Genomic DNA, 17,957 nt, shown 5'->3' on the forward strand with positions numbered 1-17,957 from the left:
TAAAGATGTGGGGTACAATTCAGGGTTAGGTATACAAACATTGATTATGCAGCTACCCCTATTAATGAGGTATGCCCCTTTCTCCCCTATCCGTTTCCCTCAACTGCCAATCCCCCGCTCCCGACAGTTTCCCATTACTGCCAATCTCTGCAAATGTTAAAATCATCTTGATCCAATACCATAAAGACCACCTGCTAAGGCTCCATCATCCTTCCGTGGGGCCTGTCAAATTCCTGTGCCTGACTAGATTAATCACTATGAAAAAAATACTATAAAGTATTTTCTCAGTTGTCAGGTAGGTTTAAAAATGTAACTCCTGTCCTCTTCCTTTCTTAATTTTGCAATTATGACTCATACGTCCACAGTCATTAAGGAGAGAAATAAATCCTTTATTCTTCAAGCAGGGAGGAAAGTCAAGGTGACCCAAGGAGTGACTACTAAAAAGATAGTAAGGGAACAATTTCTGAGGGTTCTGATCTTTCATTTCCTGGAGAGGAATCTTCTGTGATGGCAGAAAATGGCTTTTGGGGGTATTGAGAAACCACTGACTTATATCAGTGGCTTTTACACAAAGAATCATAAATCCCCCAGGTCTGGTGACTGCCATTTGTGCAGACATGCTGTGTGTCTATTGTGTTCTTTCAGAGTTAAAAATACAGATTGGCCTAGAAATTTATTTTTATTGTCAGAAAGGCTGTTATAATTGCTGTCCTGATTGGTTTTACTTGTGATTTGACAACTATTTTAGTCCACTATTGCTCGTATCAAACTTCTTAAATATCTAAAAATCTTTTCCAGTTTTCTCCTGGCCTGACCCATTATCAAAACCTCTGCCTTGTCACTGCACTATCACTTTCTATGTATTTATTCTTCAGACAGTAGTCAAGCTTGTTTCTGGTTAGTGCGAAGAGAACTTTAGAAAGTTATTGTGTTTTCCAAGCATACAAAGATATTCACACATTTTCCAGAGTTCCAGAAGCAAAATAACTGTTATTCTATTATTCACTTTCAGGTCAACACTGCACAAATTCTGTCTAGGAACTCCCAGGAGGTTGGGAAGGGAATGGGAACATGGGTGTGGAGAGGTGTGGGTTGGGATAGTGAGCTCACTCTGCATGAGGGTCCTCACACATGGTAGTTCCATTATTTTATGAGGCATGAGGAGTTTAACCATTTTCTACAGAAACAGTCAAGATGGCACAGGGGTTTTGTATTCAATTTCATTGGTTTGTGACTGGAGATATTCAATTACTGTTTTAGGATTTGCTCAGTAGTGGAGGTTATTTGCACAAAAATTAAAGTCATCATTCGTGGGTAAAATCATTTTGTTATGATTTGACTGAATGATCAGTACATTTTTTATATTCTTATTTTTGAAATAAAGATGATAGGTTTCTGTAATAATATTCGTAAATGATGAAAGCACATAATATTTTTTATCATAGCAGGATGAAAGCACAAAATATCTTTATCATAGAGGTTTGTAGAGAGGCATCAGGGAATACACACACACACAGATGAGTTTTGGACATTGCTCCAACACTGTTTCATTGGGCTACCTCCAGCTAGACTGATCACCTTTCTCTCTCATTTTCTCAGTTGATCAGATGTGTATAATTTACCTGACATCTACATGCCACTGGAGCAATAAGGAGAATTCAATAAAAGAAGCTTTCATTTGCTTTGATCTTCTTGAAAGAAAAACATTTTATAAGGCTAAAGAATTACAATGATTTTTAACCAACAGATGATGGGGTCAAGTCTGGGTGTAAGGAACTTAGTGAGCTGAGCTGATTAGTGATTCATAAGCAAAGATAGAATCAACATTAAGTTTCAGAGATCATTGTGCTAGGATGTATTTTTCTAGGTTATGGCTCTTAAATTGCTCAAAATATCTATGTTATTTTTATTTTGAAAGTTAAAATTTATCTATAGATGCATGCACAAATGTGTGTATACATAAATATGCATACAAACTGCACGTGCGCATACACACACACACACACACATACACACATATATATGTGGATTTAGGCAAGTCTAGTTATAAAGTATATGAAAAATTAATTTTTAGAATTGATTAGGTTATGCAGCAGTAAAACACAAACTCAAAGTCTTAGCAGCTTACAAAAAGGACATGTCCACTGTGAGTTAAAGGAGAACTGTGCTCTAGAACTTGCTGGTCACAGTGGCAGAGAGAGAAGAGAACAAAATATTACACAAGGCTTTTAAAATTTCTACTCAGCAGTGACACATCTCATTTCTATTCATAATATATTAGTCAAAACAAGTGACATGGCCACTTGACTTTTAGAAGGAGGTGAGAATAATGCTTCCCATGTGTATTACACCACAGATATTGGTATTTGGGGACATAATCCAGTGCTTTGTGATTCTGACCCACCATCTGGGACTAACTCACTTGCTCACTTTTTTGAAGTTCTCTCTTGCTGTCCTATAACAAAGGTAAACTGTATTGTTTTAAAATATGTCCTTCCATTAGAAAAAAAATAGCTTAATTTACTATCAAGTCTTTCATCAATTCACTATGGTAAAATATCATTCAGATGTGCTGTCTGGAATACTATGAACAACCTACATTGCAGCAAGATACCACTCTTCATAGGAATGACTTAACTTTGGGCTGGCAGAAAGTCAATTTTAGAAGCAGCTAATTTCTTCATCTAAATAAAAGCAGTCTATAATATACAAAGTTTACATTGAATTGGTAAACAACTACTTTACATATCCAGGGAGTATAAAATACTGAACTTAGCTAGATATGCTAAGCACTTTGTTATAGTTGGGACAGTTTAAAAGATAGAGCTTTACTTCTATTTATACAATGAGTACATACATATCTTCTTCTTGGTTTTGGACTAATACATTGCTATTCATATGTCTTTATGGTGCTAAAGAATTTTCTCATCCAAGAAAATTGAAAATTATTTAGTTGAAATAATCAATTAATCCATCAAGTAAAAGTGTCCTCACCTACGTGGTTCCCGGTTTAAAGTAATATTTTTAAATACCTTAAAAATGTCAGATACACAAAGCAGAGGGCTCCCAGGACAAACTAAAGTAAGAAAATAATCAGATAAAGTACAATTTAAAAGATGTGTGAAGACCCTGTAAGTTAGCTACAAATTGCCAACAAAACATGGTATATCATTGGGTATAAATTCATCTTTGCAATCATTCTAAAATTCTATAGCTGATACAAAAATAGTCAGCCAAAGAAAATTTATTTAAAGTGTTTTTATTAAGCAAAATTATAACAAAAGTGAATAATCCAAATGCGTAGTTTATTTGAATAGAATGAGCAATTTTTAAGGGTCAATTAGTTTTCAAAAAGTTATACGTACATTAATCAATGATTTAACTGTTATGGGATATGAAGTCTATTTTCAAATTGGTAGAAAGAAGTAATGCAATTGTCATATGCTGTTTACTCTTTTGTAGTTTAAATTTACTAATGACCATAGTTATAGCTAGTTTATAACACCTTTTTAATGAAAGAGCTATGTCTGCAATATCTACAATAATGGGGGAAATGATAAAATGTGTGTAGAAGATAGAAATGATTAATTAGATTCGTTTATAAAAGGAGTGGTGGGGTTGAAAGTGACAATATATTTTCTGCCTTTGTGAAAGAAGCATAAGGAAAAATAAATAGGTGTGGTGTGACTTTGTTATGGAATAAAGACCTGAAACTGAACAGAGCTCTGTTTTCTTTCTAGGATGGGCTCCTTCTTTGCTCCCAGTCTCCCAGGCATCAACATCCTTCGACTCCACACATCCATGTACTTCCAGTGCTGGGCTGTGATGTGCTGCAACGTTCCTGAGGCCAGGGTCTTCAAAGCTTCCAGATCAAATAATTTCTACCTGGGCATGCTGTTGCTCATCCTCTTTCTGTCCACCATGCCTGTCTTGTACATGATCGTATCCCTCCCGCCATCTTTTGACTGTGGCCCTTTCAGGTCTCTTGTCTTTGAAATCTGACTTAGCCGTAGTGTTTTTTTTTCAGGGATGAAGATGGGAATGGGCATTCATTGTATAAGCTTTTTTTTTTTTTTTTTTCAAACAATGGCATTTTTGGTTGGTGAAAATGACATCCTTTGGGTATTCAGGCTCATTGTGTGAAGTGGAGAGTCTTAGGCAAGTTCCATCTATTTTCTCATTTGGGAATCATAAAAGGGAAAATAATTTATGCTGCTGCAGGCTCTGCCTGAGTAAAATATGGATGATGAATCTGAGCTGTTTCTTTATTAGGGGATAGCTTAGAGCAAGGTCTGATGATACTAGTCTGGATGTGAGAGTTTTCCTCATGCTGGTTATCACTTCCATAGTCACCTATTGCTACTTCTCATGTGGACCACTGCCTTAAAAAAAAAAAGCCTCACACTTTACCCAGGAAATAGACTCATTATTAAATAATAAATAAAATGCTACTTGCTAGTAAAATAATTAAGAATGTTTCCCATCAAGTGAGTAATCATGAGTGAAGAAGGCTCTTGACAAAGTTCTCTCCATAACACACATCAGAAAACAAAGTCCCTAGGATCTGGAGGATGGGATTTTATTCCGTATAGGGCCTTAGAAACAAATCTAACACATACCCAACCCCAAAGAATTTCTGCATGTTGAGTTACTGACCTGCATGCATTTGATCTATTTCTCTTTCTTAGTGAAGGAAACAAGACTGTGAAAAGCCATGTGAATGACAAGCGTGATGCTATAATGACCACATATAATTACTCCTTCATGCTGTCAGATCAAGTTATTTAATTAAAGTCAAAATATTTGTTGCATACAGACTAAGCATAAAAGAGGCATTTTCAGTCTCATAATAGTCTGAGTTACTGCTTTACCAGAAAAGAAAGAAAATATTAACCCAGTTGATAGAGAAAAACTAGCTGGAGTTCTGTTATACTCAGGAAACTGATGTTGACTTTGTTCATTTCGATGCGTGTGTGTGTGTGTGTGTGTGTGTGTGTGTGTGGATGTGTGTGTGTGTGTGTGTTTCCAAGTGCGCTGAAATAAATAATGGAGACAGTGACATCTGGAGACTAAATATGAAATTACAGTCTTAAAGGAGACATTTGTCTGAATAAATCCTTAATCTCAGAGTGTGAAGTTCAGAAGATATGCCATTCAAAAACTTTAGTTAATTATAAATTACCTGCACAACTTAATATTCAGGATAAATTTCAAGTGGGCATTTAACCTTTTAATTGGAAGTTGATCCTTCTCAGTAAAACATGGCAAAGGACCTTAGCCATCTACCAGGGAAGCCATACAATGTAAATATAGAGCTGGGAGGTGGTTACACAGATACATTCAGATTGACAATACCATTGAGTTAGACAAATGAAATGGTTGCAAATTTTAGCTTTTTAAACCCTAGCTCCTCTGGCTTTCTTTATTTCATACACTGATTTACTGATTTTTACTAAAAAAAAAAAATAGGTTGGATCTAAGTCATAGTATCTAACTTTGAACAATAATTTTCTAATTGGCAAAATTACTGTGTATATATATCACTATTTTGAAATCAAGAAAATTTAAATATCATCAGAGGAGTGCTGAGAAAAGCATATCTCTGTGCTATTTAGAGAGTTGATTTTCCTGCCAGTTTCTTCATTTTGGAGCAAAAGAATGTGTACATATTTTCTGGACTTAAAGGTTAAAATGAATGATTCTGCTCTAGAAATGAGGTGAGTTCCTCTCCTTGGGAATTCTGAGTTTGAGGTAGTTTGCCTAACCTGCCTGGTGAAGGTTGTTTGACCCTATCTGGCTTCTGGATGAGCAGATATAAATTTGAAGTATGTTAATAGTGACATCAGGGTGAGGGCCAGTTACTCTCCAGTGCAGGGATGTTTTCAGGTAAGATGACTACAGCACATTTAATCATGCAGCAAAGTATTGATGAAATAGACTAGCTTACTCTGGTTTTATAAGGCCTGGCTACAGGGGTGATTTTTTTAAAGACACTATTCCAATAGCCTGTTAGTGGATTTATCTTAAATAGTCGGACAATTTTAAAACTATTTCTTTGATGTCTAGATGAGGACAATTCTACTTCTTCCATCGCATTTCCTGATTATTGATATTTTTCTCCATCTGTGCCAATAATTCTGAATACTTTGTAGCTCTCTAGATTCTTACATACCTCTATGTTTACATTACAGCAGTTTTATTTTTTATGTATTTTCATCTCACTGCAAAGTTTTGTTCTAGAATACCTGGAAATTGTGGAAATATTTTTACATGAAAACAAACACTGCCCAAAGACCTAAAATAACAACTCTCAACATTTTGACATTTTATATTCTGGTTTTTCTTTTATGCATTTTTAATGACTGATATCATATACTAAGTGCAGGCTTTTATTGTTTTAAAAGTTAGCATTGGTCGGATGTGGTGGCTCACACCTATACTCCCAGAACTTTGGAAAGCTAAGGTGAGAGGATTGCTGGAGTCCAAGAGTTCAAGACCAGCCTGGGCAACATACTAAGACCTCATCTCTACAAAAAAGAGCAAAAACAAAATAATTAGCCAAGTGTGGTGGCACTTGCCTGTAGTCCCAGCTACTTGGGAGACTGAGGTGGAAGGATCGCCTGAACCCAGGACGTTGAGACTGTGGGAGCTATAATTGTACCACTGTACTTCAGTATGGGCAACAGAGTGAAACCCTGACTCAAAAAATTAAAAAAACTCAAACAAACCACCCAAACAAACAAATAAAAATCCAGCATTATATTGTGACACTGCTATCATATTACTTATTTGCAATTATACTCTACGTGACTGTATTTCTTGGTAGTTTAGCTGACTTCTAGACATTGGGAACAGAGCATCCTTTTCATCTGTTTGAGTCCAGGATGCAGTAGTGTGCTGGACAATAATCTGAAAAAATGAATGAATGATGATTGCTTATTGTACACTAAGCACGAGAGAAGATGTCAGGGAAAATCCATGCACTAAGCACTGATTCTGGTCCTGTGGAGTTTATAGCTTACCTGGGAAGACAGGCCTCCTCAAAAACTGCTCTAATCTAGAGTGGTTGGAGCTATGGCTGCAGCAGAGCTATTGGCTAAGTGGAGTAGCATATCACTTGAATGTGTAGTCATAGACAACCGGAAAGGACTTCTGGGAATATTGTGAACTAGCATACTTTGCCTAACCTGTCAGAAGAAGAGATTGCCAGGAATTTTTAGATGTTTCTATAATTTGTGGGTAATTAAGTGATCTGGACTCCTTTCTTTGGTAACAAACCTGACCTGAAAAAGGTACCCAAGAATCCTCAGGGACTCCAGCAACTTTGCATTGGGTCATACTGGATACTGAGAGGGCCTTTGTGGGTAGGGATAATTATGCAAAATTCTAATCTCCCCACTCTGACCACATTCATCAACCGTTATCTGAGGTGCTGAAGAAGGGAGGATAGGTTGTTTTATTATTTCTGGTCCTTTTTGCTTAGCCTCTTACCCTGTATTCCATATGGCTAGGGATGGAGGTATGGACATTTGGGATGAGACTATGGAAAAGAAACCTTATTGGAATAAGTTGATATGATCTTAGATTGTCTGTAAGCTCCATTCCCCCTCACATATCATAGGTCTTGAAAATTAGTGTGTAGATCTGTAATTTGTGAAACAAAACCTGTAGCTCTGTTGGTCAACAACTTCTGACAAAATACTTGGAGTCGTTCTTTGTCTGTTGAAAGATAGTATTAGTTAGATCAGGAGAAAAAAAATATGATTTGGACCTATGGGTCACCTTTATTAGTCACTGAAAATGTTTAGAGATTAAAAAACAAAAGCAAACATTATATTAAATGTTACACCAACCTTTATTCTGATGAAGTGTGCAATTTGGTGAGACCCAACTGAAAACCTTTTCTAAAAATTACACCTCTTTGTAATATAATTAATGTGTATATATAGAAAGTCATTAACTTTCTATATAATGGCATAATGCATATTATGGTGCAATTCTGGATATTTTATAGTAACAAGATATCCAGCTCTCATTTTTCTAGTTTATATGAACTAGTTCTCACTTTCATGGATCTTAGCAGCAGACTAAGCTTGCTGGTATTCATTAGGGCCTGCCCGGGAGAAGAAACAGTGAGAGGGAAAGAACTCATCATTCGCTGTGGTTACCTATTAACATCTCTGATGAAGGAGGTCTCGTGGAAAATGAGATGGAAGCAATAGCATGGAAAGAGACCGTGGATTATATTCCACTACACTATTCCTTGTGCTCATTTCCAGGGCTAATAAAATTTGAATGTACTGTTACCCGGCCCAAGGAAAGTGTTCTCCCACAAGAATAGCTGACTGAGAGGTAGACTTATGAGCTATTTACAAATATATTTCAATCAAAATCTTAGAAATACAGTTTTAAAAATCTCCTGAAGCTGTGGTTAACTTCCTAGCTGCTTTGACTGTGTGTTTATGTTGGGGTCACATCTCTCTTATCTTACTCATATGACGACAATATGAGGTCAAAGTGTCAGGAGTTGCAGCTGAACATCGGATTCCTAAAAAAAGTAACTAGGTTGACAATATGTGAGAAAGATTTCTAGTTTTTTTGCTGTAACTATGGTTTTTCCATATGTTCTTAGTAAACTTCTCTCTTTTTTCCTCCCAGTGGCAAAAATAGAATGTTCGAAGTCATTGGAGAGACATTGGAACATGATTTCCCAAGCTGGATGGCAAAGATCTTGAGACAACTTTCTAACCCTGGACTGGTCATTGCTGTCATTTTGGTGATGGTGTACGTGCTTTCCCTCCTTGTAGAAAGAACTTTTGCAATGTTCTTTCTGGTTTCATTTAAGCTTCAGCTTTTTCATCTCTCTCACTCTCCCTAAGGGTTGTTCTGTAACCTGCCCAAATTCAACACTGATTACACGGTGGTGAGAGGCTGAAATTCATGAGCCATATTCTGATCCTATTGGATGTAATTCACAACCATCTGCATCTGTCTTTGCCTCCCCAGGATTATAAGATTTGTTCCCAAGTAACCAAAATAATTATCTGTAAACAGCTAAAGCAAGGGAAACATAAATGCTAAATCTAATCAGCACATTGGGCTTCTCCCCACAACCCGGCCCCCACCTCTTGTTCCATAAAGCAGATGGCTGTGAATATACAGAAATAATGAGGCTCTAAGTTAATATTCCCCTTGAGGGCCCTATAGACTGTATTTTAGGGCTAAGGGTTTAAAGGGTCTTAAAAGTTGCCCTGTCCTTGTTGTTAGAGGGCTGTCAATAACTGTGTGTCCATAATAATCAAATCAGAGGACTGGGCGGGTGGGGGGAGGGTCTTGGGAAGTTCTCTTAGTCTGTCGCTTCGAAGTCAGAAGTGATTTCCAAAGGGGGAACTTGACAGGAGACTTGTTCCCATATAACTTTCACTGGCTTCTCACTTTTAGCCATCACAGATAAACTACATTTTAAGTAAAAACATAGACTTGCCGTGGAAGAGTCAAGAACAGCGCCCTAGCGGTTCCTTTCAACCTTAGTGCCTACAAGGGAAGTCTGAAACTGCCCCTACTCTCAAGCAACAAGGGCAAGGATTAGACAACCCCAGGGACACTCCGGGAGCGGCCACTGCACTCCAGTCTGGGTGACCGAGTGAGACTCCAACTAAAAAAAAAACCAAAAAAACCAAAAACAAAACAAAAAGCAGTAAAACAGATTACCATTATATATTACAGAACCTTGATCATGGACTGGGATTAAGAATCTGATAGTAAATCTCTGGCACAGATGCGTTACAAAATGACCTGCTGAATGCAATATGTTTCACCAGATGACCTCTGAAGTGATTTTTCTTTCTCCACATTTTCATGAAATCGTAGCTTCTGAGAGCATGCTTATCAGTTCCTGTAGCCTTTGAAAATCGAGGCACTTTGGTGATATAAAGGAGAGCTTGTTTAAAAACACACACACACAATGCAAATGTCCGATTTTGTTACTATATCCTTATTTGAGAGACATTTGTTTTTAAGCAAAGAAGCAACCAACATTGCTTGGTTGCCATTATCAAATGATATAATAGACTATCTCAAGAGGGTGGAAAAGGAAATAACACAGCCTTTGTTCCAGGCACTATCCATATACTGACTCATTTAATTTCCACAACAACCTTAAGAAGTTGACTTCATTAATTATATTATCAATAGCACATTGGAGTTCTTCCCTAAATCAAGCAGCTAATAAATGGAATTCAGACCCATGTCTTATTCACATTTCTTATTCCCTCCACCCATTTGCAGCACCAAACAGGGTTCAGAATCACTGGGAATGTCAGAAGGGCTGGAAGTCACTTGTCAGGGATGGTCTAGACCCAGGGTAGGTACACTTTTTTTAGACAGCCAGATAATAGACATTTAGGCCAAGAGGCAAAACTGAGGATCTTATGTAAGTACCACTGTAACCACTGAAAGATGAGAAAAAATTCTTAGTTCATAAGCCAAAAAAATCAGTCTGGGAGCCAGATTTCACCTGGAAGTTGTACTTTGCCAATCCTTGAGCCTAGCGAAAAAGCTGGCAGCATGGAAGGGTCATCTAGATGTCTTGAAAAGTTGGTTGTAGCTCTGAGGCTCTAATTTAAAATCCAAATTTCAGTTTATTACTGATTTTATTTTTTCAAATCCTGAGATTTTGTCTTCTATTTTATGGGTCCAATACAATTGACTTGGCATTTTATTACTTTTAATTAGAGAATGTTATAAGCACTTTGAATTTCCTCAATGGATCATGTTAAATCAGCTTGGATGGTTTTCCGATATCTGAATAGAGTTCAGGTTAGTTCTCTGCAGGCAGTTTTATTCCTTTGGAAACTAGAAAATGATTTGCGAGGAATACTCACTTAAGGTGCATTACAAGGCAGAAAAATGTGATGGATAAATGGAGAATTCTGGAACTGAAAATGACTTGTGGGATCTTTGAGTTTATCTTCCAAATCTAGAAACTTTTCTAAGAAAATCCTTATAACACACACACGCATGCACAATATTGAGCACTTATTTCATAGCCAGTTATTGTCCAGGATATTTTCATGTGCATAATTTCAATCGAACTCCTGTCACTCCTATAGAAGATAAACAAATTCAGCGAAACCATATCAATAATTGTGTTGCTAGCACCAGATGGCTCATGAAGGATATTGTCTGGCATGTTGGAGAGGGAGGAAATGTGTTCAATATCCAGTTATTTGCAACAAAGAGTAATACCAGTTACCTTTTTTTTTACTGTTTGTTTTTCTTTATTTGTTTGTTTCTTTTGACTTAAGTGAACATGGGCATATTTATTTTTGCAGAATTGTCTGGTTAGAATTTGCTCTTTCTAGAATGTAAATGTCATTTTAAATCCAAGAATACTCCTTTATAAAACGTTTTCTTTTTGAGGGAGGGAGAAATGCAAACAATATATCCTATGGAAAAAAAAACCCATGTTCATTAAGTATGCCTGTGGGGATTATATTCTTAGCTATAAAGGCCAAAGGACAGAATTGAAGTCAGAAAGTCATTTTCTTTTAATTCAATGTGTTCCCTAAGCTTCAGTAGATTTCCCATTTTCTTGGATGTCATTGCCATCAAGTTAAAATGTTACTTTCAATTATGATTGTGCTGATGTCAATATACTTCTAAGAAGAAGCTAACATTAGATGGTATGAAATGACGGGCAGAATAGAGGACAATGGATCAGGAGCCTTGGGGTTCAACTTTCCAACATCAACCCTTGTGTCATTCAGAGTATGGCTCTTTACCTCCCTAGACTTCAGTTTATCTGTAAAATATATAGAGTAGAAAATATCTTAATCTCCATTTCCATGCTAACATTTCACCATTTCATTAATATAAATGTAAGAAGAACCTTGAGGAACTGAAAAATACCATAAATTATTTGTTTGTTTGTTTGTTTTTAATTAAGTTTGACCATCTATTATCTCAATGCTACTGCCAAGGGCCAGAAGGCAGCGAATCTGGATCTAAAGAAGAAGATGAAAATGGTAGGATACAATTTATTTCTTAGAAATATTGTCTTTATTAACATTTAGTAGAAAACATGAGGAAATCTAATGGTCTTCTTCTCTCTTCTTTTTGTGCAGCAAGCTTTGGAGAACAAAATGCGAAACAAGAAAATGGCAGCGGCACGAGCAGGTTGGAGATATGTTTATGTTTATAATTTTTATTTTTCTACAAACAGTTTGCTCTTCCTTTTTGCTTTTTCTCCAAATGGGATATTGGATGGCTAGGGGCATTACAGCCCTAAGCAAGTCATTCCAATTCTTATCATCCACTTTTTTCACTCTTTTCAGGCATCAGTCATGTCTGAGGGCTTTAGTTGTTTTTCAGAGGGAGGAAAAAAAAGAAAGGAAAATTCAGGAATGTAAACTTAGCAACAGTGATTTAAAAAGTGACCTTGGAAATTGACAGAGATGGAGAAAAACACCCATACAGTGATATGTAAATAGCAGATATAAATTCAGGCTCTATCCTGCCCATTTTTACTATTTTTGGACATGGAATGATACACCGAAAAGATCCCAAGGGGTCCTCTGAGCTCACCACCATTGATTGCCAGAAGCCTTTTCTAATCCATTAACCTTTCTTATTGTTTTAAACCTCCTTAATTTTTAAACTATTAGAATAAAGCCAACTCTTATTTGCCAAAATTAATAACATGCTTTGAGTTTTTCATGGAATAGTGGTATTCAAGTATTTTAGTGAAAATCTTTTCCAGCTTTTCCCTATTCCTAACTCTAAAACTTTTTATATGAATGGGACTTCCACCCCACTGTAAGTAATAAAAAACTTAAATTAATCAAAAAAGAGAAATGTATCAGACTACACACACGGGTGCAAGAGAGTGGTATGTACGGCTTCAAGTCCCTTTTTGTCCTAAGTTTAAAACATGGTCAAACCTGAGCCCATTTCTGTGTAAATCCTCAAGACAAACCTCTTTTCATGTTGGCTGACTTTTTTGGAAACAGCAACTTCCAGTGTCATGTCCTTAGATTGTGATGTTCAGAGGAAGAGAGACTGTGATTTGAAATAGTTTCCTTGGAAGAGCAAGGGAACTTTTTTCCTGGAAATTTCCCAGTGTCTCTCTCTTTCAGATTGGCCCCAAATAGGTCATGTTTTCATCCCTGAACCCGTCACTATGTATGGGTATGATAAAGTAAGATAGAGTACAGTGAGTTGCTAAGGCCAGTCAGGACTCTCCTCGAAGCTGGGATCGATCAGTTTTCCTGAACCACATGACAGGCACTGGGGAGGGCAAGTCTACTAAGAGAAGGGGAAAGAATGCTGGGGGACCCAAACAACAAATGCTTAAGACATTTTTTTGCCTTCTGTGAGCTTAGCCTTTTTGTTTTTTTCCCTTTTCTATCTATTATAGCATGTTGTATAAGGTTAATTGCTGGGTGTTCAATTAAATGATGATAGTGATTTACAATTATCAGAGTAGTCTTTTATTTTTTTTATCAACACTACACGTGCACATAGTTTAGAGTTACATAATTCTACAAAGTTTATTATGAAAAACAGTATCACCTTCCCTCTCCTATACCACTTTGCTCTCTTCTGCTTCTCCATACTCAACTACCCCCACACACTTTCGACACTTTCAGTTGATTCTTTAGGTATCTATCTCCAAATTGCATATTTTTGCTGTAATTTCTTGACTTTTTAGTTTTAAGTTTTGTCTGTTAAAATTGTTGACTACCGCTTGGCTCGGTGGCTCAGCCTGTAATCCCACGCCTTGGGAAGCTGAGGTGAGTGGATTGCCTGAGCTCGCGGGTTCAAGACCCGCCTGGGCAACTTGGCGAGACCTCATCTCTACAATAAATTTAAAAAAAATCAGCCGGGCGTGGTAGCGTGCGCCTGTCTTTCCAGCTACTTGGAAGGCTGAGGCAGAAGGATCGCTGGAGCCCAGCAGGTCGAGGCTGTGGTGGCCGGGATTGGCCACTACACTCCAGTCTGGGCAATGGAGTGAGACTCCAACTCAAAAAAAAAAAAATTGTTGACTACCATGGAGATAAAGATTTAGCTCCTTTTGATACTCTGGCCCCAATCTCTCTACACATTCTACCTGTAGAGTTATATTATTATTTTGGTTAGGCCAATATAGATTATTATGGGCTCATCATGTTTTTGTGGCTAAGCTACGTAGTCAACTATGACTACTTGGGCATACCTTTTAATTTTCTAAGGACTTATAATTGTTTCTTTTAAAACATTTTCTTGAGATCCCCTCTTAGTACAGCCAGCAACGTATCAGTCTCATAAAACATTTTAAAATTTTTCTGTGTATTTTTTGATGATTCAGTCATCAAATATCTGCTATTTATTGAATTACACCCTCAATATATTCCGAAGTATTGGGTTTTCTATCCATTTCATTTTCTCAGAGAAACCTTTACCAGAATCTTCTGAACTTCTCCAGCCTCCACTAGTATATATACTGTCAGGTATATAGCTGTTTCCTCTGATTTCTCCTTGTTGCCATCCAGCAGAATCTCTATATCCCTCTATTCTGTTGTGGATATCCTGTTTTACACTTCCCCTAACTTCCTCTTTCTTGGTTTGCTCACGTGTTTTGAGGAAGAAGGGGCTTGTGAGAGGCAAATTTTCTGATTCGCTGCATTTTTGAAGCTTTCCTTCTTTTACCCTCCCTTTTGATTGCCAGTTTGGGCACAAAAAATACCCATCTAATCAGATTAAAAATAAAATCCTTTCAGAATAATAATTCTTCAGAGACTTCCTATTGTTTTCTAGATTCCAGAATTGCAACCAGGAAGTTCAAAGACATTCTGATTCTTAATCTTTCTCGAGTAACTTGTATTTTTAATTAGTCTGTTTGGTTTCCCTATGTAGAAAGTAGTAGATCTACTAATACTTATTTCCAACTCCAGTGTTCTAAATTTCATGATGATGTGTCTGATGTGGATCTGTTTTTATTTCCTGTGTACTCATCAAGGGACCTTTTCACTCTGGAAACTCACGCTCTTCGATTGCAGGGAATTTTATTTTTCTTTCTTCTTTTTTTTTTTTTTTTTTTTTTTTGAGTTGGAGTCTCACTCCATCACCCAGACTGGAGTGTAGTGGCACGCTCCCGGCCACCACAGCGTTAACTTGCTAGATCCTTCCACTCAGCCTTCCAAGTAGCCGGAACTACAGGCGCGTGCTACCACACCCGGCTAATTTTTTGATTTGTTGTAGAGATGAGGTCTCGCCAAGTTGTCTGGGTGGGTCTCGAACCCATGGGCTCAAGCAATCCACTCGCCTTGGCCTCCCAAAGTGCTGGGATTACAGACTGAGTCACTTTTATTCTTAATTACTCTTATTTAAATACCATCTTGTTCTTCATTAATGACTACAATGACTTGTTTTATCTTTATGAGACTATTAATAACTCTTTTTGAAGTTTCTTCACCTTATATAGTCGCTGGTTTTTTAAAAGCAGTTTTGGCCTTTCTTTTTCTCTTATTGGTGTTTGTTAGGGCCTTTTATAGGGTGCTTTGTGATCCTCATATTTCAGGGTAGGATATCAAGGTGGGTTTGGAAGCTCTGAGCATGTGAAACTTTGAGCAGGTGCTTTGTGATGCTCATATTTCAGGGTAGGATATCAAGGTGGGTTTGGAAGCTCTAAGCATGTGAGCAGTCTTCCTTGGAAGGCTCTACCTGGGGTGTTTGATGCATGCCAGTGTCAGTATCTTTAGGCTTTTCCTTTTAGGCTAATTGGATTCCTTAGGCAAGGCACTTCCAAACTTCTGCCCAGAGAGTAAAGGTTTGATTAGCAAAACTGTAGCACCTGAGTGGGAGAGCGGACACGGATTTCAGTTTTCAGCTTATAATCGCTCACTCAAGTCTACTGTTTTTTACTATGGTACTCCTTGTACCATAAACATTTCAGTTTTACTCTTTTTTAGAAAAAAATTCTTCCAGTCTGGTGCCAGGATAAAGAAGAGAGCAGTTACCAATTGTGCCAAGTGAAACAGATCTAGGCCTCCAATTGCTTCTTCTTGTTTTTTTTTTTTTAATCACTTCTACAACTCCCACCCCGCCAAGCCTAACTGTTCTTTGTACTGGTTCTTCATGTCAGAGGTACCTGTTGCTGCCATTTACTGGGCATTTTGAAGATTTTGCTACGTAAATTATGTCGCTTCCTATCTTTCCCCTCTGTAGGCTTAGCTTTTCAGTTTTTTAGAACTGGTAAGTCACTTAGCATTAATCTGCCTGGTGTCTGTAAAATTCCACTATTGCTGTCTCCTCTCCTGTCCCCCCACTTCCTGGTAAGTTTATGCTCTCCTCTTCATCCCCAAATAGCTTGATTACCATGCTTGGGAGGGGACAAAAGTTCAATGCAAGGTATTTGCCTCCACAGGCGAAGCAATCTTTTATATTTCCTACACTTGGAGGAGCAATGGTTTTTATCTCCATCTTAACTCTGTTCACTGCATATTGCTTACCTGGGGTACTGCGTTGAGATATAGTCTGAAATGGAGTCTATGTTAGTGGAAATTGAATAGACATATTGATTAGTCTTTGCAGAAGATGAGGTAGTGGAAGCATGTATATCACATACACCGGTAGTACTTTTGTATAATTTAACATGATCAAGATCGTGCTTAAAATGGTGAGTGGAAAATCCTGACTTCTAAGATCTAAATTTTAGTTAAGGCTTATTGTTTTTGTTTTAAATAATGATATAATGCTATAGCATGCTATTTATCTGATGTTTTCCTATGAAGTTTATAGTCATTCAGTAAATACATACTAAATATCTGCTGGACAGTGAGAAACTCTTATTGGAAAACAAAAAAAAAGTAGAACTTTTTTTTTAGTTGGAATCTCACTCTGTCATCCAGACTGGAGGGCAGTGGCCACTCCCGGCCACCGCAGCCTCGACCTGCTGGGCTCCGGCGATCCTTCCGCCTCAGCCTTCCAAGTAGCTGGAACTACAGGCGCGCGCTACCATGTCTGGCTGATTTTTGATTTATTGTAGAGACGAGGTCTTGCCAAGTTGCCCCAGGCGGGTCTTGAACCCACGGGCGCAGGCAAAGAAGAACTTTCATTTTCCCTTCTTTGGAATTTGTGAGGACAGCAAAATAAGAAATATAGAAATATTTTGAATCTAAAAATGCTAAATATGATGACAAAGTGGAGCACATTTGAACGATACAGATTTTAGATCACCTCATTCAGGGCCATTAAGCACAGTGAAAGCTAAATTTTCATTTGCCTCTTCTTTATATTTTCTTTCTCTCCCCTCCCTCCCTCCCCTCCCCTCTCTTTTTTGAACAGCTGCTGCTGCTGGTGGCCAGTAACTTTCATAGGTATCCTGGGGGCCCAGAAGTACTCTTCACCTTGCAGTTGAAAAATAATGACTTATATGAAGGCCCAGAGAACAAACATCATGGAGTTGCTAGTCTCTTGTTCTACCCCGATAGATTATCCAGGTCATGCTGGTCAATACGTATAGACATCATCAATCCTACTCGGGCAAGAATGATCTCCACCTTATTCCAAATTAGAGATTTGTTCCTCCATCACCATTTTCTTGTCATTTTCCCTAACAAATTGAGTTTAAAAGTGTGTGTGATCCAGGAATTGATGAGTTAATTTTTAAGAAAAGTTTGCTCACTGCTCAAAGAAACCAAAGATGACACAAACAAGTGGAAAAATATCCCATGCTCATGGATTGGAAGAATCAACATTGTGAAGATGTCCATCTTACCTAAGGCAATCTACAGATTTAATGCAATACCCATCAAATTACCAGCAACATTCTTCTCAGACCTAGAAAAGACAACACAGGAATTCATACGGAAACACAAATGACCAAGAATAGCCAGAACAATCCTCAGCAAAAAAAAAAAAAAAAGCAGGTGGTATCACATTACCAGACTTCAAACTCTACTGTAAAGCTACAATAA

General features: G+C 37.5%; 1 protein-coding gene across 1 annotated transcript in view; it reads left to right on the forward strand.

Annotated features, from left to right (window-relative positions):
- The window catches only part of TMC1 (transmembrane channel like 1), a 269,325-nt gene extending 251,977 nt beyond the window's left edge, over positions 1 to 17,348 (forward strand). The window contains exons 18-22 of the mRNA XM_008069917.2: positions 3,741 to 3,980; positions 8,659 to 8,784; positions 11,948 to 12,026; positions 12,126 to 12,177; positions 17,326 to 17,348. Coding sequence (XP_008068108.2) covers positions 3,741 to 3,980; positions 8,659 to 8,784; positions 11,948 to 12,026; positions 12,126 to 12,177; positions 17,326 to 17,348 — 520 coding nt within the window. The remainder of the gene's footprint in view (positions 1 to 3,740; positions 3,981 to 8,658; positions 8,785 to 11,947; positions 12,027 to 12,125; positions 12,178 to 17,325) is intronic.
- The last annotated feature ends 609 nt before the right edge of the window (positions 17,349 to 17,957 follow it).

The sequence above is a fragment of the Carlito syrichta genome, unplaced genomic scaffold (genome assembly GCF_000164805.1).
Source record: "Carlito syrichta isolate Samal-C Ts95f unplaced genomic scaffold, Tarsius_syrichta-2.0.1 Scaffold312501, whole genome shotgun sequence".
NCBI lineage: Eukaryota > Metazoa > Chordata > Mammalia > Primates > Tarsiidae > Carlito > Carlito syrichta.